This window comes from Tamandua tetradactyla, chromosome 4 (genome assembly GCF_023851605.1).
Source record: "Tamandua tetradactyla isolate mTamTet1 chromosome 4, mTamTet1.pri, whole genome shotgun sequence".
NCBI classification, from domain to species: domain Eukaryota; kingdom Metazoa; phylum Chordata; class Mammalia; order Pilosa; family Myrmecophagidae; genus Tamandua; species Tamandua tetradactyla.
The window spans coordinates 184,499,096-184,525,455 of NC_135330.1; the positions used below are offsets into that span (position 1 = coordinate 184,499,096).

The following is a 26,360-nucleotide window of genomic DNA, read 5'->3' on the forward strand; positions in this document are numbered from 1 at the left end:
ATTAGGTGTGTGTGGAGAACAGCTAGATTCCCCTCCCACCAGGAGCCACGAGCTTCCAACATGTAAACAGTCTACTTCTCTCACACCCGTATCACTCCAAAGAGACATAAGAAGGGTTCTCCGGATGGAATAACCAAAGGACCCTTGCCAGTCAAGCAGTTTTAGTCAAAGAAGAATGGTTTAATCAGAAGAGGTTGATGCTCAGTTTGGATTTTCAAGCACCTCAGCTGTTCATTTCCTGGAGCCCGAATCCTTCGTGGGATTTGTTCGGAGGTTGGCAGACTCTGGCCTGCAGGCTCAGGGACACTTTGAGCACTGAGCCCGGTTGTCCCCTTTGCCCCCAGCTCCTGCCTCCCTGGCTGTCTGGCCGCTCCGGCGGGTCAGTGCTGGCCACCACCTACGTGGCGGGGACTTTGCTGTGGGGTGGTGCTGGGCACAGAGCTGAGGAATCTCAGACGGGGTCATCTTGCCTCCAGCTAGCTGCCCACGTTGAGATGCACGGACACCCCACATGGGGGCAGAGAGCAAAACCGAGGGCAACAGCTCCGCCCTGCCCTGCCCGCCCTCTCTGGTGGCCCCCCTCATCCACACCAGGCCTCCAGCTGCTGACAACTGGGTGCAAAGTGTGCCCATTATCCAGGAAGGCCCATCCTGGGCAAACCAGGCCGGGAGCGCCAGGAGTGTCCTGGCACAGAAAAAAGTTTGCCCACTTCTGGGGTGGCTGATCTCTGCCCCCCACCACCGAGCAGGCTGGTCTTACCTCACATATGTTTGCTGACTGATGGCCAGGAACGGTTTCTCACTGCAGTCCCCTATATACTCCCAGCAGCAGTAGTGCTAAAGATTTAAAACCCTAACCTAGGTGAGAACTCTGTCATCCTTAGTCTGTCTTACTTGATAAACCCCCGTGAGCCACCTTAATCCACATCTGGCATTTCCAATGACACTTCTAACCTCAAACGTCCCCCAAGTGCTTTATGCATTTTAACTTGAAGAGCTTTTTGTGCAACTGCCTCCAGAAAACATTCATTCCTAAATTGAGGTTTGGTGGCATTGGCTTGGGTTTCCTGGCTCAGCAAAGCAGCTCCAAACCCGAGGAGAGTGAAGGTAATTTAAGGAGGCTGGGACTCTTTTCCAGAAGAAGGTCTCAGACCTTTTCTTAGGGGAGAACTTTCTTTTGAGTTCTCAGCAACTTATATCCAAGTGGGGGAAGGAGCCTTGAGCAGTATCACATCCTGGTAAAGGGAGAGGAGAAGACAGGACATCCCAGGAGCTTCAGCGGGGTCCTGGCGTAGTAACAAGTCCTCTCTTCTTTTTGGTGAAAGGGACCATGACGATATCAACTGGCAGTGCAGTTGTCTGATTGATTGTTGCTGGCCACATGGGAGGCTCCCACCCCAGCACAGTCACCGCATCATCCACTCCCCCTTCACCCATGAGGAGAAAAGAAAATTCTAGCAATCAACAATTTTGAAGGATTTCTGACTCTGGCATAGATGGGGGATCAGCTCCCTACTGTTTGATCGTAAGGCTTCTGAAGGAGAGATTACCCATTCCCTTAAGAAGTTGTTGCTTGGTACAAGCAGTTATTAGGCATATCTGTTTTAATCTAAACCCAAAGTCAGCTAGTTTTTATGGAGACATTGAAATATTTTCCCTAGCGTTACCTTATGTACATGAAGACTTGACTAGGGAAAAAACCCTTGGGCTGCTGAAATAAACCTTACCAGAATTATCTTTCTATTTTGACTGTGTTTGTCTGATATTGTAGCTCATGGAATGCTAGTTCTGGAAGGGACTTGGGGAGGTGTCCAGTGGGTGGTGAGGTACCTGGAATGCTTACAGCAAATTCTGCTAAGAGAAGGTAATCTCAATTTAAATATTTTTTCATATCGAAATGTCTTTATTTTAGGCTCAAATATTTTCACAGATGTGGTCTTTGGGGCTTTTACAAGGCAAATTTCATTAAATAAGTTGCCTCCAAGATTCTTTTGAATGTTTCCCGTCATTACCTGTGATCAGAAGGACTTAGCTGTCCTTAGCGGCTGATACCTGAGAACACTTTGATTTATCTTCATGTTGTCATTGAAAGGAAAGTATTAGTAGTTTCATTGCGTCTTGAAAGGGTTAGAAGAGCCAGGTTATGGCTGGCTGTATTTCAGATTTAGTTGTGTGTTGGAGTGAGAATTCTATTCACTGCCCATACATCTCATACACTACTAGTTGAGACCACTCCTGGGACATGGTTATTGGAACACACACACACACACACACACACACACACACACACACACACACACACACACACACACAAAGAGGGGATAGAGAGAGATACAGAGAGAGAAGGAAAAAAATGTTTAATTTTTTTTGTTAGAGAACTTGTGGGTTTAGAGAACAATTATATGTAAATAACAGGGTTTCCATATACCTTTTTAACACCTTGCATTGGTGTGGGACATTTGTTAGGATTGATGAAAACACATTTTTGTAATTGTACTATTAGCTTTAGTCTGTGGTTTAGTGTAAGGTTTACTGTTTGTGTACTGCAGTCCGATGGATTAAAAAAAATTTAATACAACTTAACATTCTAAGGAAATACTTTAACCAGTACTGTAAAGAAAATACAAATAGCCCTCAGAAATGCTTGACTTCACTGTTAATGGATGATAAGAAATTAAAACTGCATTGCAATACCATCTTTCACTATTAGATTGACAGCAATCCAAAAGTTTGGTGATAACGTGGGGAAAACAGGGCTCTAATATTGCTGGTGGGAGTGTAAATCTGTACAGCCCTGTAGAGAATAATTTGACAGTATCTATAAATATTGCAAACGCACATATGCTTGGCTCAGGAATTACATTCTTGGAATCTATTTTGTAAATACATTTGCACGCTATGAAATGATGTATGTATAGGTTTATATACTTAAGCATTATTTCTAATAGCGACTGATAGGAAACAAATGAAATGTTTATCAATAAGGGACAATTAAAGAACATGATGCAGCTATATAATGGGACACTGCAGAGCTGTCAAAAATGACAAAGTTATTTCTTGATATGGTGGAAGATCTGTTGTGAAGAAGAGCGTAACAGTATGTATAGAATGCTTCCATTTGTGTAAAATGCAAAAGGAAAATACAGATGAGTGTTTGCTTATATACACCTGAAATATCTCTGGAAAGATATTCAAGAAACAAAAAAACAACTAGTTGTCTATGAGGAAGGAACCTGGGTGAATGGGGTGGGAGGGAGAGTTTTCCTTGTTTACATTTTCTTTTTTATTTGGAAATGTGCATGAATTATCTATCCAAAATATTGCATAAAGTGAAACAATAGCCCACAAAGTGGATATGTGGATGTGGAGAATATGGGATGGTTCAGGCTGAATTGACCTGAGGTGGGATATAAGGTGACGTTTCTCAGCTGGGAGAGAACCCACGGAGTGTGGGTGCAGGAGGTTTGGGTGGAGGTTATGGTTCAAATAAAAGCGCAGATGTACGTGAGTAAGCCTATCTGTGGAAGAGGCATGTATTAAAACAGAGGACACGCCTGGAAAACAATAGGCCAGTGGATTTATTGAATGCTTACATATGGCCAACATTGAGCCAAACATTTATATCCATTAGCTAGTTCTCATTTCCTCTTTTCATTGACTTTATGAGGTAGGGTCAACATTTGCTGCTCTTTATAAGTGAAGAAACATGCCTGTGGCCCAGAGCTAGGAAACAGCAGAGACTGGTCTGACTCCAGGTCTCTGTAACTATGACAGCATGGACAGTAGATCTGAGAAGGGCTTTGCTGGTTTAAACAATGAGATAAAACTCTGTCCTAGAGTCAGTAGAGAGACCCCCACAGGTTTGGGGGCTGGAGATCAACATGATCCATCTCTCCCGTTCATCTCAGCTGGGACAGACCTAAGACCAGCCCACGATGAGAGACCCTAGTGGCTGATGAGCACTACGCTGTCTGCAGGACACATTGCTGTGTCCCCTTCCTACCCTTCCCACTTTGTTTCCTAGAATGCTACACACTGAATATGTCATGATTACAAGTTTTACTTCACTGCATTCTGGTGCAGGAGCGCTCCGAGGCCTGATTTTTATCAATCCATTTCATTTGCTCTGGGTTCCTCCTGGCCCTGGGCAGGTGGGAAATCCAATCCCAGTCCCTAATGGGGGTAAAGAGTTAGGAAAAGGTGGACTTACACAGCCCACAGCTTATTGGTGGCAGTCTGGTGGCAGTCTGGCCCTTATCCACACTGGCCACCATGAACTCATACACTGCCCAGGGCCCCACAGTTGCTTAAAGTGGGTGCCCCCTGCTTTCCCATTGAGTTTCACCAACAAGAACCAGACACAATACAGATGCTTGATTAAATTTGAATTTCAGATAATAATACTTATTCATTGTTTATCTGAAATTCAAATTTAACTGGAGGTCTGTCTGTATTTTTATTTGCTAATTCTGGCAACCCTAATTTAGGGAGTTTGAAGATTATAAATTTAACTTATAAATGAGTAATTATTCCATTGAACAAGCAGATCTGTTAGGATATAACCACAAAAGCAACTTTATTTTTGTCTTCAACCTTCACTTTCAGTAGTCTTTACTTGTTCCTTGATCAAAGTCAAGCAGGTGCCATGATTTTTGTGCTCACACATAGGTAATCAAAAGTTGATACTCACTTTATTTTTTATATTTAAAAACTTTTAAAACAATGTACACATCACATAGAGAAAACAAGTCATGGATATATAGGGCAGTCAATTATCACGAAGTCACCACGTACATACCCAGAGGCAGCCATGCGTTTGTCTACACTTTAAGAAAAACCTAGTCTCAAATCAGTAACTTAAAATGTCCAGTCTCTGTAATAATCACACTCAAACCAGGAGTCACTTTAACTCCTCTCTCCTTTTCCATCCAGCTATGGGATACTTAATTCCTTTTTTTCTTTTTTTACTTTTTATTGTATATAACATATGATTTCCCATTTTAACCATTTCAATCCAGTGGCACTGAGATGCTGTGCCACCATTATGACCATCCATTACCAAAATCACTGCCATCCATAACCCCAAATGGAAATTCTGGTATCGCCAAGCACCCCATTCCTCTCTGTGATACTTAATTCTTTTCTCTTCATGCAAGAACTTATTTATATTTGTAGTGTTAACCGGTGGGATACATGAGTCTATACAACCCCTCTCAGTCTTGTTCACCTTCAATAGGGTAATATAACTTATAGACCCACTAGTGTATTGCCTTCAGTTCTATCTATTCCCTTATAATTAAGTTCAACCTCATTAGCTAATCATTCACCCATCCCTAGTTTCTATGTATCTCTAGCTCCCCTATATTCTGTATTATAAGCCTCTGGTTTTACCTTTATACTGGTCATAAAAGTGGAATCATACAGTATCTATCCTTTCGTGGCTGGCTTATTTCTCTCAACATTATGTCCTCAAGGCTCATCCATCTTGTCATGTGCTTCAGGATGTCATTTTGTCTTACTGCTGCATAATCTTCTATGTTATGTATATACCACAATTTGGGGATACTTAATTCTTATTGTCACTTTCCCCCATTACTTATTTTTATTCCGTATGTTTACTCTTCTGTTGATAAGGCAGATAAAAGGAGCATCAGACACAAGGTTTTCACAATCACACAGTCACATTGTGAAAGCTATATCATTATACAATCATCTTCAAGAAACATGGCTACTGGAACACAGCTCTACATTTTCAGGCAATTCCCTCCAGCCTCTCCATTACATCTTGACTAACAAGGTGATATCTATTTAATGCATAAGAATAACCTCCAGGATAATCTCTTGACTCTATTTGGAATCTCTCAGCTACTGACACTCTATTTTGTCTCATTTTGCTCTTCCTCCTTTTGGTCAAGAAGGTTTTTCTCAATCCCTTGATACTGAGTCTCACCTCATTCTAGGATTTCTGTCCCACATTGCCAGGTAGGTCCACACCCCTGGGAGTCATGTCCCACGTAGACAGGGGGAAGGAGGTGAGTTTGCTTGTTGTGTTGGCTGGAGAGAGGGGCCACATCTGAGCAGCAAAAGATGTTCTCTTGGGGGTGACTCTTAGGCCTAAATTTTAAGTAGGCTTGACCTATCCTTTGTGGGGTTAAGTTTCATGTGAACAAACCCCAAGATTGGGGACTCAGCCTTTTGCTTTGGTTATCCCCACTGCTTGTGAGAGTATCAAGAATTCTCCACTTGGGGGAGTTGAATTTTTCCCCTTCCTCACTATTCCCCAAAGGGGACTTTGCAAATACTTTTTTATTCACTGTTCAAATCACTCTGGGGTTTATTGGGGCATCACTCTGGACAAACCTACCAAATCTTATGCCCTACTTAAGATTCCATGTACTTATGGTGTTCAATTAAGTTGTCCATATAAGTTATATTAGGAACTGCACTAGTCAAATTATAAATTTTGTACCAAATAAACATTTTTTGCTTTAGTCTCACACATAAGTTGAAATTTTAAAATACTAATTACCATCTATTTTCAGCACCCTGCAGTAATGACATTCCTTTGTTCTTCCTCATGCAAAAACATTTTAAATATTTGTACATTTAGTCACTATCATTATACACTCTAGGTGTTCCTAGATTATACCATCTCAGTCTTTATCATCTATCTTTCTTTCTGATTTCGTTGGTGCCCCCAGCCCTCCTCCCTCTATCATTCTCGCATTCATCTTCATTCAGTGTGCTAACATAATTGTATTACAGTTAGGTAGTACTGTGCGGTCCATTTCTGAGTTGTTACAATCAGTTCTGTTGTACAATCTGTATCCCTTCAGCTCCAATTACCCAATATCTTACCCTATTTTTATCTACTGATGGTCTCTGTTACCAATGAAATTCTCCAAGGTTATTCACTAATGTCGGTTCATATGAGTGAGACCATACAGTATTTGTCCTTTTGTTTTAGGCTAATCTCACTCAACCTAATATCCTTAAGGTCCACCCATGTTATTACATACTTCATAACTCTATTCTGTCTTATAGCTGCATAATATTCCATTGTTTGTATATACCACAGCTTGTTTAGCCACTCGTCTGTTGATGGACATTTTGGCTGTTTCCATGTCTTCACAATTGTGAATAATGCTGCTATAAATAGTGGTGTGCAGATGTCTGTTTGTGTCCTTGCCCTCATGTCCTCTGAGTAGACACCTAGCAATGGTATTGCCGGGTCATATGGCAATTCTATACTTACCTTCCTGAGGAATCACCAAACTGCCTTTCACAGTGGTTGTACCATTTGACATTCCCACCAACAGTGGATAAGTGTTCCTCTTTCTCCACATACTCTCCAGCACTTGTCATTTTCTATTTTATTGATAATGGCCATTCTGGTGGGTGTGAGATGATATCTTATTGTGGTTTTGACTTGCATTTCTCTAACCGCCAGGGAAGTTGAGCATCTTTCATGTGGCTTTTGGCCATTTGTAGTTCCTCTTCCTAGAAGTGTCTGTTCAAGTCTTTTTTTGCCCATTTTGTAATTGAGTTGTCTGTCTTTTTGTGGTTGAGTTGAACAATCTGTTTACATATTCTGGATACTAGACCTTTATCTGATATCTCCTTTCCAAATATTGTCTCCCATTGTGTAGGTTGTCTTTTTACTTTCTTACTAAGTTTTCTGATGCACAAAAGTGTTTAATTTTGAGGAGTTTCCATTTATTTTTTTCTTTCTTCAATGCTTGTGCTTTGGGTGTAAGGTCTAGGAAAACGCCTCCTATTATAAGATTTATAAGATATTTCCCTACATTTTCTTCTAACAGTTTTATGCTCTTAGATCTAATGTTTAGGTCTTTGATGAATTTTGAGTTAAGTTTTGTATAGGGTGTGAGATATGGATCCTCTTTCATCCTTTTGCATATGGATATCCAGTTCTCTAGGCACCATTTATTGAAGAGACTGTTCTGTCCCAGGTGAGTTGGTTTGACTGCCTTATCAAATATCAATTGTCCATAGATGAGAGGGTCCATATCTGAACATGCTATTCAATTCCATTGGTCAGTATATCTATCTTTATGACAGTACCATGCTGTCTTGACCACTGTAGCTTCATAATATGCCTTAAAGTCAGGTAGCGTGGGATCTCCGACTTCATTTTTCTTTCTCAGGATACTTTTAGCTACTCAGGGCACCCTGCCCTTCCAGATAAATTTGGTTATTAGTTTTTCTATTTCTGAAAAGTAAGTTGTTGTGATTTTAATTGGTATTGCATTGAATCTGTAAGTCAATTTAGGTAGAATTGACATCTTAACTATATTTAGTCTTCCAATCCATGAGCATGGTATGCCCTTCCATTTATTTGGTCTTCTGTGATTTCTTTTAACAATTTCTTGTAGTTTTCTTTGCATAGGTCTTTTGTCTCTTTAGTTAAATTTATTCTTAAGTATTTCATTCTTTTGGTTGCAATTGTAAATGGATTTTTTCCCTTGATTTCCCCCTCAGATTGTTCATTACTAGTGTATAGAACCACTACAGATCTTTGAGTGTTGATCTTGTAACCTGCCACTTTGCTGTACTCATTTATTAGCTGTAGTAGTTTTGCTGTGGATTTTTCAGGGTTTTTGACATATAGTATCATATCATCTGCAAACAGTGAGAGTTTTACTTCTTCCTTTCTAATTTTGATGCCTTGTATTTCTTTTTCTTGTCTAATTGCTCTGGCTAGAACTTCCAATACAATGTTGAATAAAAGTGGTGATAGTGGACATCCTTGTCTTATTCCTGATCTTAGGGGGAAAGTTTTCAGTTTTTCCCCATTGAAGATGATATTAGCTGTTGTTTTTTCATATATTCCCTTTATCATTTTGAGGAAGTTCCCTTCTATTCCTATCCTTTGAATTGTTTTCAACAGGAAAGGATGTTGAATTTTGTCAAATGCCTTTTCTGCATCAATGAAGATGATCATGTGGTTTTTCTGCTTTCATTTGTTGATATAGTGTATTACATTAATTGATTTTCTTATGTTGAACCATCCTTGCATACCTGGGATGAATCTTACTTGGTCATGGTGTATCATTCTTTTAATGTGCTGCTGGATTCGATTTGCTAGAATTTGGTTGAGGATTTTTGCATATTCATTATAGAGATTGGTCTGTAGTTTTCTTTTTTGGTAATATCTTTGTCTGGCTTTGGTATGAACTTTTTGGTTTTTAATAACTGCAATTTTTAATCAAGGAGAAAAGTAAAAATAAAAGTTAAGATGGACAGGTGGACTCTCTGGATTGTGATATGAATTCCAAATTGCATTTTTCATTCAAAATTATGTATGTATATGTGTGTGCACACACACACACAAACACATAGAGCCACATAGTGGGTCCTCCCACATTGATTGGACAGAAGGAGCCAGGTCTCCCATCGCAGGGATGGGAGGAGGCCTGGAGAATGGCCCAGGCACCCAAATGGGTCCCAGTTTGCTAATCCAAGGGCCTGACCAAGGCTAGCCTGAGGGAAGAGGCTGGTGTGGCCATGGGATTGTTCACATAGGAGTTTTGGGGTCCAACCTGATGACTTAAATGTGGATTACCAGCACAGCACTTCTTATTTTATCAGGTTATTCATTATATTACCATAGCCAGCTGATGTTTCCGCTTTGTTTCTTGCCTGCAGTATTTTTAGATTTTCAAAATATCGGATTATCTTTAGATGAGCTTAACAAAAATGAATCTTAGAAAGGTGGTGCTTCATCTCTGGTGGTTGTCAACCCCATGTCACTTTATATTGGTAGAGGCCACCCTGCTGTGAACGTTTAAACATATAAGTGAGCCGCAATTGAAAATAAAGCATACAGATCACAGATGTTATGACTGAAGAACAGTTGTCAAAGGGAAACCCCAATTTGAAAACATGAAATTAAAAATAAATGCAGGAAAAAAAATTAATAAATGCGGGATACACCCTTAGGTACTGTCCAGAAAGTTTAAAATGAAGTAAGAAGCCTTGATTTGATTCTGTAAGAAATCAAACCTCAATTTCCTAATAACAATAAGAAAATATCTTTCCAAAGCCAATTTTTCTATTTCCAAGATAAAAGGACTGAGGAGATCTGTGTTAACAAAGGCCAGTGAGTGATGCTGGGCACAGAGTAAAATTGCCCGGTCAGCCTGTTTAGGGGTGGTGGTGACCTCATTGTCTTAAAACCTCGTCCCTGTCACTGTGGTTCCAGGGACGCACGGAAGGGCCAGCAGGTCAACTTTCCCTGGCACGTCAATATTTAATATGCTGAGCAGAATGGTCAAGCCAGATCTCGTTTCCTGTCTTTCTCTCCTTCCAACAAGGCAATATTAATTGGCCAGAGCAGGAGACATCTGACAAGGCTGGGGTTGCCAATTTAAAACAGTTTAAAACCAGGAGTGGTGTTCTTGATCTCGGGAGCGGCTGGCTTACAGAAGGCTTATTTTGGGTTTCACATTTGACAGTGTGATCAAAAAGAACCTTGAAATGTGAGATATCTGGGTCATAATGTACCCTCTGCCTGAGTTCACTGGAGAGCTCAGGAAGCTTATGGTTAGTTACACAGGCCTACTAACAAAGCTCTGAAAATGTTTTTAATTATTAAAAATGTGTGTATCGGTGCCTGCACACGCAAAAAAAAAAAAAAGCATATGTAGCTGAGGACATTTCCTGTCTCTTCCCCATTTCCTTATCTTCCCCACACCCACATACAAAGACAGGCAGAGTGACACCATCCATTTCCTTAATTGCCCTGTTTTACATTATTTATTCCCCTGTACTTCACTCACCTTCTTTACATTTCATGGGTTATTTGATTACAGGATAGGAGTCATGTTTTACTGGCTGCACTCCACTCGTCTTTGAGAGCTGATAGCCAGACTTTGTACAAATCCATACACATTTCACGATGATTCTGATGCCTGTGTAGATGACCAAGAAACCATGGGCCTATACTGAACAGGAGGAGCCAAACTGTGGATGTGGGTGACAGAAGTGGCTCCCTTCCCAATTTTTGTTGTTGTTTTAATCAGTATCTTTAAAGAGTTGGTAGAGCCCATATCTTTGTTTTCAGAACTTTGGTGAAAAATATCTGCTCAAACAAGTCAGGATTCCCATCATTTCAGACTGATGTGAAGGGTCATTCAACAAGTTTCATGCCAATGGGCAAAGTAAAAAAATGGAGCCTTAAAGGAACAGTAGGGACATGATACCTTGACCTGGCAAATAGTAGGTGCTAAATAAAAGTTTATTGAATTAAATTTATTAAGTAGCCCCTCAACAAACATTTCTTGACTGCCTACCAGGATCTATACTTCTTTCTGCAAAAGACAAAATTCCCTATCCTCAATTAATTTGTTTTAGCAAAAGAAGTGAATGTGTGTTGTGATGATCCCTGACTATTATTTCTTCACATCTTGTTTTTTTTTTTTTTTTTCCACATGGGCAGGCACCAGGATCGAACCTGGGTCCTCTGGCATCGCAGGCAAGCATTCCTGCCTGCTGAGCCACCGTGGCCCGCCCACACATCTTGGTTTTATCCCAAAAGGCAAATCTTTTAATTATTAGAATGCCCAAAGGATATCCGGAACATTGGTGAGGCAGGGAATATCTCCTTTCCCATCATTAGCTGCCTAGCCTGTATCACCCATGGCTGGATTCAGTCAGGAGAGGATTTCCCTCTTCAGTGGTAAAAAAAACAAGGGCTAAATGGGTGCCTGATCATATATTTCTTATACCAACCCAACCATAGTTTAAGGTACTAAATATAAAATTCTTCCCCTTCCTTTGTTCAGGTAGGTAGTCTGTGAAATTTGTGGCTTTGAAAAGAGGGGCCTGTAGCAGGGTTAGCAGGCAGAAATTTCTGGCGAGTCTTTCTATCTTTTGTTTCTCCAAAGCCTACACCCACAGGAGAACTGAGAAGTAGTAAAAGGAAGGAAGAATAGGATTCATAGGCATGGACAAAATGTTTCTAAAAACCATGTAGGGCTCTGCCAAAATCAGAGAGAGCTTCCCTTGGACTGGGGAGAAGAGAGAAAGAGGAAGAGAAAGAGAAAAAGAGACATCTGTCCGTGCCTGGACCAGAATGAACTGCAGCCCAACTTCCCAGCCATGCTGCTGCTGAAGCAACACCCAAGGAAGTCTGGCAAAGTGGGGCCCCTTGGTAGTGGACTGGAGGTAGTCACCCCAAAGGTTCCCACACTCAAGCTGTGGCAAGGAAAAAGCAGTGGGACACTGGTTACAAAAGACCACATGAGCTTGGGTGACGGACATCACATGGTAATCAGGGTGGACCAGTGACTGGTGATCAGATGTGTCCCCCTTGCCCCACCCCCACCCTCACCTGACACCAGGACATAGCATTGCCTGGACCCAGGGACTATGCAGCTGTGCTGGTTTGAATCTGTTATGTACCCCAGAAAAGCCTATTTTTTTAAAATAACTTTTTTGTTGTATGGTATAACATACATATAAAGAAAATAAATTTTAAAAAAATAGTTTTTTAAGCACTCTTCAACAAGTAGTTACAGGACAGATCCCAGAGTTTGTCTTGGGCTACTATACAATCCTCTCAGATTTTTCCTTCTAGCTGCTCCAGAACATAGGATGTTAGCCCTCATGTTCTTTTAATCCAATCATGTGGGGGCAGACCTGTTGTTGGGTGGGACCTTTTGATTAGGTTGTTTCCATAGATAAATGACCCCCTCCTCCCAATTCAAGGTGGGTCTTAATCTGCTTGCCAGAGTCCTTGAAGGGAGAGACATTTTGGAGGCAGTTCAGAGCTGAGAGAAGCTAAGAGAAAACGAAAAGGCCTACGGAGACATTTTGGGGAGCAGGACCAGCAGATATGCTCATGTGCCTTCCCATGTGACAGAGGAACCCCGGACGCCAGCAGCCTTTCCTCCAAGGAGGTATCCTCTTGTTGGTGCCTTAATTTGGACATTTTCATGGCCTCGGAATTATAAGTTGTAACTTAGTAAATCCCCTTTGTAAAAGCCAGTCTATTTCTGTTATATTGCATCCCGGCAACTTTAGCAAACCGAACCAGTAACAAACTCAGGTGTGTGTATATGTGTTATGTGTGGGAGGGAGGTATGAGTGTAACCCATAAGAATGACAGAGGTTTTCTGTTACCGACAGACTAGAAAATCAGTCAGAAAGTAGTGTGTTAAAAGTAATAAAGGTAACCATCAAGCACCCCTGAGCCAGTGACTGGGGCACTCCCCCTCCCGTTAGTGCTGCTGGGGTGTACAGGTCCAGCAGTTTTCCCAACAACTCTGGGAAAAATTGATTATGTTCTGTCTGGACCTCGTGATAGGAGTCATCTATGGCAGGGTGGCCAGGGTGGACACCGGGAGACTGTGGGGAGCTTATTATCATAGTCCAGACTCATGGGACTCGAGGGCCTCCTGCTTTCCCACCTCCATCCCTTAGTTCTGCTGAGGTGTCTCTATGAAATTCTTTCTCCACTCAGCTCTATCCTTCAAGGCTCAATACAAATACTATTTTCTCCGTGAACCCATGTCTGGCCCCCGGGCTAGAAGTAATTTATTCCTCTGCTTCTCTCCTTAGCTCCTTTTCTGTACTTCCCTTAAAATAGTGCTTCTCAATCTTGGTTGCTCATTGAACCAGTGAGGGAGCTTGAAAAATATGGGTCTACCTCCAGAGGTTCTGATATTAGTGCTCTGGGCTGGGGCCTGGGCATGGGGATGTTTGAAAGCTCCGCCTGCCCTACAGGTGATTCTAATGAAGGCAGCATTGAGAAACATGGGGTCCAAGGGCTGCTTGATCAGCTAGTGCCTGGTCTTGGCTAGGGCTGAGGCCATGTCTGTTGGGTTCACTGTTAATTCTCCAGGACCAGAACTGCCTATCATCACTGCTTGATTTATAATTGTATGGCTCTCTTATTCCTCTTTTAACTGTAAGATTCTTAAAGAGCAGGTCTCCATGTTTGATTCCTTTTGCAGCTTTCCTAGTATCTTACACATAGAGGAAATGCAATGACTATATGTTGATTTCATGATGGAAAGATTAACTTAGATATCTGTAGTCAGGTGCATTACATGCTTTCCCATTCAGAAGACATAGTTATGTTTTGAAATCAGACCGACTGGTCTATATCTTGTTTCTGCCATTGCCCAGCTATTTGACTTTGGAAAACTATTTAAATTCTCTATGCCTCAGTTTCTTCATCTGTAAAATGGGTATAACATTGCAAGAATTAAGTAAGGCAGTGTGTGAAAGTGGGTGTCACAGTGGAAGGCATATATAGGTACTCAGTTAATATTGGTCCAACCCCACCCCCTACCCATATGATACCATCTAAAGGCCTGAATCCAGCTTGACTCTGACACTGTCTGTTGTAAGGAACTTTTAGGATCAATGGAACACAACGGAGAGTTCAGAAACAAACCTTCATAACTATTGCCAATTGATTTTTCTTTTTGTGTGTGTGTATGGGCTGGGAATTGAACCCCTGCCACCCACATGGCAGGTAAACATTCTACCACTGAACCACCCAAGCACACGGCAAATTGATTTTTCACAAGTGTCAAGTCCACTCGATGAAGGAAAAAAAAACCTTTCCCAGTCTTTGCAGATTGACCTGTGCAATCTTATCTATAAAATGAGTTTAGAGAACAGCTTGAGGCCAAAGTACAGGGACCACAGCTGATATCTTCTGCATATGCATCTTGACTTGGCTTGGATCGGGATGTCCCCTCTTCCTTAGGAAACAGTTTCCTCCTGGTCTCTGCACTGTGTGTCCTACAGCCAGCAATCTTTGCCCCAAGCAGTTGCTTGACTGCTCTCCGCTGATTCTGTAGGAGAGCTCTGTGGACTGCCTTCTACATGCAGGGCAAGTTCTGGGACAGAGTATGTGACCAGTGTCCTGGTCACCACCAGACAGACTGGCCCAGGTGCCATGCCCCTGGTGTATGTATAAGGGTTACTCTGCACTGGGAACGTGGGTCAGCTCTGCACAGGTGAGGGGTTGGGGAACGGCCAGCCAGGGAGCCATAGCTTTTACTGCTTTTAAATAGCCTTTCTCTTGATTTCACCATCATCCTGTTTCTGAAGTCCTTTCACTATTTTCTGGCTTTGAGAAAAATGTTTTTGCCAGTTCTTGAGGGTTGTTCAAAGTTTCTGTGGGGGATGGAGCCCTGAAGCAGCTCACCCTACCATTTTGAAGAGCCTCTCCCCCACATATTGCATTTTGCTTATATGCCTAGAACAGTTCCCCTATCCTTCATACAGTTTATTTGTTGAAGTAATTATGTACATTGTCCTAGATAATGCATGTGTATGTCCTATACATTTGTTTTGAGGACATCTGAGGGGCCTTGATACATTTTCCGGGGGTCAACGAGGACAAAACTACTTTAGTAGTAATTCTCAGATGTTATTTTGCCCTTTTCACTGTGTTGACATTTGCACTGATGGTGAAAAAGAAATGATGGTTAACACAAATCCAAGCAGTGACACCAAACTCTAGTAGTTGTCATTGTGTTCTTCACTGCCAGCCCCTCACAGTGAAAAAAACCAAACAGCTAGCTTTACAGAAGGATGTCCTTGAAGCAGTAAAACTCCTTGACTTTATTAAACCTTAATCCTTGAGAACACATCTTGATAACATTCTTTAGGATGAAATGAGAGTTATGCATAAAGGACACTTCTATTTCATCTCCTGAAAGGGATGCCTTCAGCAGCTTTCTGTCCTTGACACCAATCATGTCCCAAGCAGGTTGTCAAGACAATCCACTGAGGCGCATGAAAAAAAATGTTGGAACTTCTCTTTAAATTTACATTCATCTTTGTTTGTATATTAAAATATACGTATTTGCATTAAAATAATGTAAAAATTATAAATAAGTATATAGAGAAGCAAAGCAGTTTGGAGACCACCAGCCTAGATGAAAACATTGCCATCTAAACCACGTAAGATAACTAGGGTTCCTAGTTAACTCCTAGTTACCTCTATATGAGGTTGGTGGCATAGGAAAATCGGAGCCTGGTACTCGGAGATGGTATTTGTTCTACTAGTACTAGCACAGCACTGGGGCTCAGTAAATCACATATGAAGGTAATAAAGGCTGTATGTATGAGTATTACACACTCAATAATTGTTTGTTGAATGTCAACACTGATATAGGAAAATTGTTCCATTTCCTTTTCTCTCCACTATAATAATTTAACCCATAATGCATGCAGTTTGCTGTTGTTTGGAAGCTTTAGAAGATTTGGAAGATGTAAACATCATATTTGCTTCCTCAAATATTAAAAGGATAAAATCGGATATTCTGAGTTTGGATCTTTTTATTTTAAAAGTAAATTCTGACTTGGGCGGGCCACGGTGGCTGAGCAGGCAGAGTTCCTGCCTGCCAAGCCAGAGACCTGGGTTCGATTCCCGATGCCTGCCTATGCAAAAAAAAAAAGTAAATTCTGACTTGTGTCAAGTCCTTTACCTGGAACGGTCAGGGAGGTAGAGTGTTAGTTTAGCGGTATTTTGATATCACTAAAAGCAACTCTTCCAGTGTTTTACGTCTGGCTCTGCCCAGGGATTCCCGGGTCATCTGTACTTAAGTGTAAGACTCTGAGATGTGGCCTTCAGGGACCCCCATTCATGGTTACTGTTACTTGTAGTACATCACTTACGTTTTGTTTATTTTTTTTCAAGCTAGACAAGTTTTCTTTAGCTGCTATTCAACCTTGGAGGTTTTGTTATTGAGGTCTGGTGCTGCTTATAATTGGGGTGACCACATAGTTTATCATTCAACTGGGAAGATTTTGAGAGTGAGGGGGCACGATTAATGAAACTTAGCTGGCATTTAGTCTGGGGCAAACTGGGATGCATGGTCAGGCTGGTTCCAATGCACTCTGTGTTTCCATTCAGTTAGTAAACGTTTTTTTAGAAATTTTATTGTAAGGCCAATGTCTGTATTTGACACTAGGGAAACAAAGGTGAATAAAACATGGTCCCTTTTCCAAAATTCTCTCTTGGTTTAGCGAAGGTCACAGGCAGGTTAAGCTTTGAAAACAGGCTGAGGAGCTGGGTCCCAAGTTTGGATTCCGGAAATGGGCTAATTGTTTTTTGTGTTTTTTTTGCAATACTTTTTATTTTTTTTCTCTCTCGTAGCCTTTTTTTTAAATTAAAAGTCTTCATTTATTCAGAAATACTAAAATAGTATTTTAGAGTTGATAAAAGAAACAGGTTTACTTTCAAGAAGCTTGTTTTTCCTTTTCAGTTCCTGCAGAAAATGACCTTTGCTTGAGATAAGAAGTTTAGAAAGGATTTAGTACATTTCTGAAGGCAGAGCCATACATCTTCAGGAAGCAAGAACACTGAACAGTAAATATAAAGTAAATGACAAGTACCTATGTTAACATTTTTATCATAATTTTTTAAATCTACTGTGTTTTATGGAAAGGTTTTATTTTTGTGTGTAAAGCCTGTTAGCAAGGTTAGCTTCCCCTTCTGTAGTACTATTTTTAATTTTGAATATAGTCACTATTGAATACTGCTTATCCGACAGATTACATTTAAAAATTTACACTTAGGGTTTTTTCCTATCACTAAGCCACTACTATTACACAAAGGAGTACGCTGCAGTGTAAAATTTAGCAGCACAAATTCTTAAAGGTCTTAGCTGTGCTGCCCAGTAAGATAGCTATTAGCTACAGGTACCTGCTGAGAGCTTGAAGCACGGCTAGTCTTAACTAAAATGTGTTTAAAAAAATACACACTTAGCATGAAAAGAAATATGTAAAATGTCTCATTAATTCCTCTGTTGATCACATGTTGAAATGATAATATTCTGAATATCTTGAATTAAGTATATTATTAAAATTAATTTCACCCACTTTAATTTTTTTTTTAATATGTAGGATTGCTAGATAAAATACAGGACACCCAGTTACATTTGAATTTCAGATGTCTCTGAACGGGGCATACTTAACCTCAAAATGTCTTGGTTGCTTATTGAAGTTCAAATGTAGCTGGGTGTCCTATATTTTTATTTGCTTAATCTGGCAACTCTATTTTTTTTTTTTTTACTTTTAAAAATATTTTTATTAATAAAACAACATGCAAACACATAAACATTCTTAACTTACAAACATTCCATACACGGTATACAATCAGTGGCTCACAATATCATCACATAGTTGTGTATTCATCACCATGATAAATTTGTTTAACATTTGCATCACTTCAGAAAGAGAAAGAAAAAAGAAAAAACTCATACATATCATACATCTTACCTCTCCCTCTCATTGACCACTAGTATTTCCATCAACCCAATTTATTTTAACCTTTCTTCCCCCTATTATTTGTTTACTTTTTATCCATGTTTTTACTCATCTGTCCATACTCTAGTTAAAAGGAGCATTAGACACAGGGTTTTCACAATCTCACAGTCACATCGCAAAAGCTATATCATTATACAATCATCTTCAAGAAACATGGCTACTGGAACACAGCTCTACAGTTCAGGTACTTCCCTCTAGCCTCTCCATTACACCATAAACTCAAAAGGGGATATCTATATATTGCATAAGAATAACCTCTAGGATAACCTCTCGACCCTGTTTGAACTCTTTCAACCTTGTTTGAAATCTCTCAACCACTGAAACTCCTCGTAGCCTTTTTGTGATATGGAATTCTCTCTGGAGACCACTTTCTAGGTATCCTTTCCCAAGTAACCTTTCACTGTCTAATGCCATCTCTCTAGGGCCGATGGCCAGAAAGAAGCATTTGACATTCTGGTCCTTCATGGGACCCTAGGGAGAGAGTGTTTGTGCCTAGAAAAGTAAAGAACATCTCTGTGTGGTTGTGTGTGTGTGTGTGTGTGTGTGTACCTCCTCCTCCCGGATGCAGAGGGAACCCGGCCTTCACGGATAAGCAGTGATTTGTAGCCTTTGTACCAGGGCCTCACCTCAGCCCCAAGATGGCAGATGAGAGAACTGCATGAGGTCTCTGGGTCTAGACGTGAAATTTCCTCGAGCAACGTTTCTACAGTTTGTGCTGGACTCATTCTGTGGAGATGGTCTTCTGTGTTCCACGGGGAGTGTTTTTTCTTCAGTGGGGAGCCCTCTGTCCCCAGCCTTCAAGGGGGAGGGTTTCGGGGAGTCGCATCCCGGGTGGAAGCGCAGGCAGCACCTTGTAGTTACACGCAGGGAGCCAGGCCCCGCTTGTAAATCCTGGCCGTGCAACTCCCACTCACTATTTCCATCTTTGTCAGAACACAGTGTAAAAAAGTTTTTATGTGGCCTAGCCTTTCTTTTGTTTTTTCTATTCTCTGGGAAGTCATTGCTTTTCAGCTGATTTACCAGCGTTTTCTGGTTCTGTTGGCTAGGAACCAGGTTCTCTTCAAGTGGTCTTTTCTCTAGTGAATTTTTTTAGCTTTATTGAGATATGACCCACGTACCTTACAAATCACCCATTTGAAGTGTTCTGCAGTGATTTAAGACTGCTATTGAGTCAAAGGACTCAGTAAAGGAATTTCTCATGCATGCTCCTGGTGAAAACAGCAAATATTTCACCCGAGTCTGAAAGCAAAGAATTCCTAAGACATAACAAGGATTTCAGTTACCCAGTTAGGATCAGTTAGCCGAAAACTGTTAGGGTTCTCTAGGGAAACAGAACCAAACAGGAGATACCTGTAAATAAGAGATTTTATAAAAGCATCTCGTGCAACTGCAGGGCTGCACAAGTCCAAATTCCGTGGGACAGGCTGTGAGCTGGCAACGCCAATGAAAGTTTTTGATGAATTCCCCAGGAGAGGCTGGCTGGCTGGCGTAGAGATGAAAGTTCTCTCTAGAACTGCTGAAGTCTTAACTTCTTTTAAAGCCTTCAGCTGATTGGATTAAGTGTCTCTCATTGCTGAAGACGTTCCTTAGTTGATTGTAGACGTAATCAGTCATAGATGCAATTAACTTACTGATGATTTAAGTCCATGAAATGTCCTTGCAGTAATGTTTAGGTCCGTGCTTGCCTGATCAGACAGCTGGGCAACATCACCTGGCCAAGCTGACACGTGAACCCAACCATCATATTTAGTGATAATGAACCATAGGATCTCTTCTTAGAGAGCTTATTTGGGGGACATTTTTATTCTGCTTTCTATGAAGTTAGTGTCAGTGGTGAAGTTACATGATCTGTCAATCTCAGATACTGAGTGAACTCAGCCACCCCTTCCTAAAGGACTGGCGTCACGTTTCCCAAACAGGTGAACTGATGCCTGAAAGTGGTGCTCACAGTGTGTTTTTGATCTTTGATCTTGTAGGAGCCTGATGGTGGCCAGTTTTGCCAGGCACCTGAGCAGCGCCATCCTGGGTGCCTCCCCACACATACGCATGTGGAGGGCAGGTGGGGCCCGAGACAGGCATCTTTGGCATTTCAGCTCGAAGTATTTTTTCAGTAGCTACAGCATACGCCTCCTGAGCATGCCAAGTGCCGAGGAGAGGCGGAGGGTGGGGCTTCAGAAGCTGATAAATAGCCACAGGTGTGTGACGGAAGCCTACATCTGGGGTTCCAAGAAACGTTGCCATGCTATGCGACGTTGTTTTCCTCTTTCTCTATTTCCAGTAAATATGTCATTAAAAAATGACCTTTTTTTCTTATTACAGATGAATATTCAAATGATTATCCCTCATAGAATATTTAGAAAATTCAAACAAAAATGTTATTTTTTTTCCTCTCTGAGGTTTTGGGATTTCATTGTTTTTTTTTGGCAGCCCTTTGATAGCAGCTCTTATTTTCTCTCTGGGTGCCTTTAAAGGAAGTATCTTGATTACATGATGATCTTTCTGGCTGGCTTGGGTCTCTTCTTTTCTACCTTATCCCTCATTAGCTACTGCTCAGGGAGGCTTTAACAGTTCCCATTCCAAGAAGTTATCCCAATCAGGGCAGTAGTGGTTTTCAGACTGTGGGTCTCGACTCATCAGTGGCTCCTGAGAGCAATGTATGGGTTCTCACTGGCATTAAACAGAGCTAAACAAGAATAGAACAGAAAATATCAAAGTTCAATGTGCATAGGGACGCTAAGCATTGATTTCTGAAACTTTGTCTCACTGGTGTGCGTGTTTGTGCGTGTGTGTGCGCGTGCACTTCCTCGTGCCCTAGCTCCTGATGTAAAATGTACTTATTGTGGGTTGCTGTCAAGTTTGAAGAATCACTGCAGTCCCTGTTTCTCGCCTCAGCACCTCCTCTTTCCCCATTCTGGATCTCATGCACCCCTTACCTACTCTTTCTGTCCTTGCCTCACCCTGTCTCCCATTCATCTGCTTTCCCTCACGCTAGCCAAACCTTGGCCAAGCATCCACATCTCATAACTGCTCTGTAAGTGGGCTTCTGGGAAGGCTCGCCTTACAAATGCTTGTATTTTAAGTTGACTGGAACTTTGGAATAAGATTACACATAAAAATAAGGTCGCATGCAGTTGGTTCTCGGTGGTTGGCTGCTCAGGAGAGGTGACCAAAATTTAAAGAAAATTCTTCATGTGCAGGTGAGTGCATTACGGCAATACTCATCAATCTCCACTGGACCTCTATGCTACCACGTTAACGGCACCAGAAGATTGCTAAGGGGGATCCAAATATCAGCTTTGGGGAACTGAGTCCCCTGAAACTAAATGTAAAATGCTGTGTGGGTACACGTGCATTTTCTGGAGGATGGGTCAAGCTTTTATCATATTCTCAGAGTGTCTGTCATCCCCCAAAGCTTCAGAGCCTCTGGCCTATATGATGAGTGTTTAGAAGAGGCTGAAATTCAGCGGCTTGCCCCTGGCAGCCCCAGGGACTGTCAAAGCATTGTTTTCTTAGGGTAACAGGCTCTGTGGCAGGAGGGGAGAAGGCTGCACGGGAAGCTTTCTGACCCTCCACTGGGCCATCAGCCTCCTGAGAGAGCTCAGAAAGTGAGGGGGACTGTAATACATCTTCTCTTATGGATTTGGGGGAGGGCCTCTCCACCCTTTAGATATGCCAGACAGGCTTTGCCAAATGAGTTAATGTGAGAGTGGTCCTGTGAACAACAAAGGACTTTCTTAAGCATTTTGTTTTTCTTTTATGCTTTCTGAATTTTGTTGCCATATCAGCCTTGTTTATGCAAAAAATTAATAATAATCCATTTGAACCTGGAAACATTCTTAGGTTGTAATATTAAGTGAAAAATGCAGGATAAAAATTGTGCATGCCTTATCATTTCATAATGAGGAGGAAGGGTTTAGGATTTACATCAGAAAGTGATAATGATAATTCTAAACATACATTCTAATTGTACTTTCCACCCTCTCCTCAGGCAAATTGAAACAGAAGACATGTCATTGTTTTTGCACCTTTCAATGTAATTTCCTGCTTTAGCACCCGCCTAGGTGCAGATGACCCAAATCTTGGGATGAGAAGCCAAAGAATCTAAAATGCTCTATTTGTTCTCATCTCTTCCAGCTGCTCTTACTGAGTTTCCCATGACTCCACAAGAAGGAAAATTATCCTAATTTGGAGGTTCTTGAGTCATCAGGAGTAGTTTAACCAAATATTAATGCCCAAACAGCTGTAAAATATCAGCAAACTGAGAAGAAAAGGGATAATATCTTTTATTATCACTTATTCAGCCTTCAACATTTCCCCTAGAAGAGGGTCCCTACTCAACAGAGTGAGCCTGGGGCAAATTATACTTTCCAACAATAATCACAGCACCTTTCTATTATTCATTAAGAGGAAACGTCTTTTTCCTCATCCCCTTGAATTTTATGGTGTAACTTCTGGGGCTGGAGTCCACCTGGCTCTCTCTCTCACCTGACACTCGCCCTGGCAACCCAACTGTCATGTTCTGAGGATGCCCAGGTCGCACTGAGAGGTAATGTAGGTGTCCCCACAATTGGCCCCTGCTGAGGTATCAGCCAACAGCCTCCAGCTGGGGAGCGATCATGCCTTCAGGTGGTTCAACCCTCGGTCTCTGAGTCATGCCATCTAAATGCTGAGTGGAGCTGAGATGGTATATCCAGGCCAGGCTTTGTCCAAATTCAAATTCACAAGCAGAAATAATTAAGCCACTCAATTAAGATAATTCATCACACAGTCATAGTAACTGGTACAATCCCTAAGGACCTGTCTACTGTAAAAATCTACAATTCCCTGTCTTCCTAACTCCTCCCAAGCCCAAATGTATTTCCTGGATGCCTCTGTAACAAGAGCCATGTGGGTCTTTCTTGGACACTACCCTACACTCTCCCCTATTAAATCACACTTGGCTTGGCTCCAGTTTCCTGGAGCTTTGCGTGGGGCTAGATGTAACAAACTCATCTGATCTTCCACCTGGGGCCAGAGGAAGCTCCTTGTCCTTCCAAACCCAGCTTAAGTGTCCCCTCCTTCATGGAGCCTTCTCAAATTTTGCAGGCAACAGTAGGCAGCCCCTCATCTTGTTCTCTCTGCCTTTGTTCATTGAGTCACCTTGAAACTTTTCTGTTTATGTGTCTGCTGTCCTCACCAGAGTCCGAGCTCCCCTAGGCTCCAAGGCAATGAGCACATCTTGTCAGCTTTGAAGCCCCAACAAGTACCTGTTCAGAGCATCATTAGTGCCGCAGATTGGGAGGGTGGAGCCTTCTCCATCCTACCCTCACCCTTGGAACCAGTCACTTTTGCTCCCCTATGTTTGCAGCACTCTCGTTTGACATTGCTGAAAGGATTTAGATATCTCAGAGCCAAGGAGAGTTAAGGCAAGGGAGAGGAAACCAGTAGGAGAGCACATATGGTATCTAGGAACGTGACCAGAGGGCGGGAGGCCAGGCCAGAGGGAAGACGTTTACGTGCTGCCTGGTGGTCATGGGTGATTGAGGGGTGCGTTATTGTGTGCTGGGGGTGGTGGTGCTGGTTCAACATGGGACAAGGTATTTAGCTGCTTCCCAGAGTTTCGGGTCTGGAGAAAGAGGGTGGGACGTGGGCTCAGTTAGTGAGTGTTTGCCTGATACTTAGCCGTAAGAAGTTCGGAATTAGCTGTAATTCCAATCAGACCTTTCAAATTTTCCCATGGGAGCTATTTCTCTCCTCTTTGAAAAAGGTACTTCCTGAGACTCTGTATCAGGGTTCTCTAGAGAAACCGGATACATATGTGTATGTGTATCTGTTTATTTATTTATAAAGAGAATTATTTAAGCAACTGGTTCATGTGATTGTGGGGGCTGGCATGCTCACAGACCAGGTCACAGGCTGGAAATTCCAGTTAGCGTGATGTTGACATCTTCAGTCTGAATTCCTCGGACTGGAAACCCAGGAAGGAGTGGAGGGTGGAGGCTGTGGCAGAACCCCTTCTGATCCCTGGAACCCTCGGTTCTCTCCCATAAGGCATTCAACTGACCGGATGAGGCCCACCCACACTGCTGAGGGTCACCCTTTCCTTACAGCCAGCTGGTTGTAGATGCCCATCTAGAAACACCTCCACATGACCACTAGGCCAGTCTTTGACCAAATGACTGGACACTCTGACCTGGCCAAGTTGACACATGAAAATGGCCATCATCAGCTGGTCATTTAGTTCCCCCAGAGGAGGCTGGGAGGGTACAGAGGTCAAAGGGTGGGCCACAGCTCCCAACATGTAGAGCCACAGGAGGGCCCTTTCCCCCTCTGTTTTTGGTCCCTTTTTCTCCTTTATTTAAAAAAATGTAACAACTTGTAAACAGTTGGTGAATCTGGGTAGAAATTATACAGGAGTTCCTCGCACTATTCTTGCAACTTTTGTTTAAGCTTGAAATTAGGTCAAAATAAAAATTACAAAAAATTTAATAAATTATTTTAAACATTCACAAAGTATAGAAAAGTAATATAGTATCCCTGTGCTCACCATCTTGTCTTAATAAAGCTTGACATTTCATCATATCTTCAAGTCTTTCACCTTTTTTTAGATCACATACTTTTATCTTTTGTCTCCTTTATTGCAATTTTAATGAGATAGACTCACACACCATGTGATCCATCCAAAGTGTACAATCAGTGGCTCACAGAATCATCACATAGTTGTGTGTTCATCACCACAATCTTTTTTTTGTGATGATATTATGTGTTTTTTCTTTTTTTAAACTTTTTTTATTAATTAAAAAAATTAACAAACAAAACATTTAGATATCATTCCATTCTACATATACAATCAGTAATTCTTAATATCATCACATAGTTGCATATTCATCATTTCTTAATACATTTGGATCGATTTACAAAAAGAAATAAAAAGAGAACAGAAAAAGAAATAAAATGATAATAGATAAAAAAAAAAGACTATACATACCATACCCCTTACCCCTCGCTTTCATTTACCACTAGCATTTCAAACTGAATTTATTTTAACATTTGTTCCCCTATTATTTATTTTTATTCCATATGTTCTACCCTTCTGTTGATATAGTAGCTAAAAGGAGCATCAGACGTAAGGTTTTCACATTCACAGAGTCTCATTGTGAAAGCTATATCATTGTTCAATCATCATCAAGAAACATGGCTACTGGAACACAGCACTACATTTTCAGGCAATTCCCTCCAGCCTCTCCACTACATCTTGAACAACAAGGTGATATCTACTTAATGCATAAGAATAACCTCCAGGATAACCTCTGGACTCTGTTTGGAATCTCACAGCCATTGACACTTTGTCTCATTTTACTCTTCCCCCTTTTGGTGGAGAAGTTTCTCTCAATCCCTTGATGTTAATTCTCAGCTCATTCTAGGGTTTTCCTCAGTCCCTTGACCACAATCCATTTTTGAACATTCTTTGAACTTTTTAAAGGAATAAGATTTTACAAATAGAGTTGAAGCCCTCGATATGTAATTCCCAAACCTATTTTTCATTGACCCCATCAGGAACCACTGTCTTGGCTTTGGTGCTTATTATCTTTGGCATGTTTTACATGATATTTATGTATCTATGCACAATATGATGTATGACTACATCTCACCATTTCCACTGTCCTGTCTCAGTCCAAACCACTGTCATCTCTCACCTCGATCATAGCAATGACCTCCTAATGGGTGTCTCAGCTTCTACCTGGATACCCTTCAACCTACTCTCTAATGATCCCTCTAAAACAGGACTCTCAATGCCTCCCAGTATCACTTACAGTAAAAGCCAGAGGCCTTACTATTGACGCATAAGACCCTACAACTAGTTCCCTTGAACCTTTCAGACCTCATCTTTGCTCTAGGTATGTTGGCCTCCTTGCCACTCTTCTAGGTTAGGTCTGCTCTGCCTCAGGACCTTTGCATAAATCCTTTATCTCCCAGACATCTGAATGGTTAACTATTTCACTGCCTTAAATTTTGGCTTAAATGTCACCTTCTTAATTAGGCCTACTTTGACTGCTTGTAATTGG

The 26,360-nt window shown here is 41.4% G+C and overlaps 1 protein-coding gene across 1 annotated transcript in view; it reads left to right on the forward strand.

The window, feature by feature from the left end:
• The first annotated feature begins 511 nt into the window (after window positions 1-511).
• The window catches only part of TMEM255B (transmembrane protein 255B), a 128,605-nt gene continuing 102,756 nt past the window's right edge, over window positions 512-26,360 (forward strand). The window contains exon 1 of the mRNA XM_077156935.1: window positions 512-623. Coding sequence (XP_077013050.1) covers window positions 512-623 — 112 coding nt within the window. The remainder of the gene's footprint in view (window positions 624-26,360) is intronic.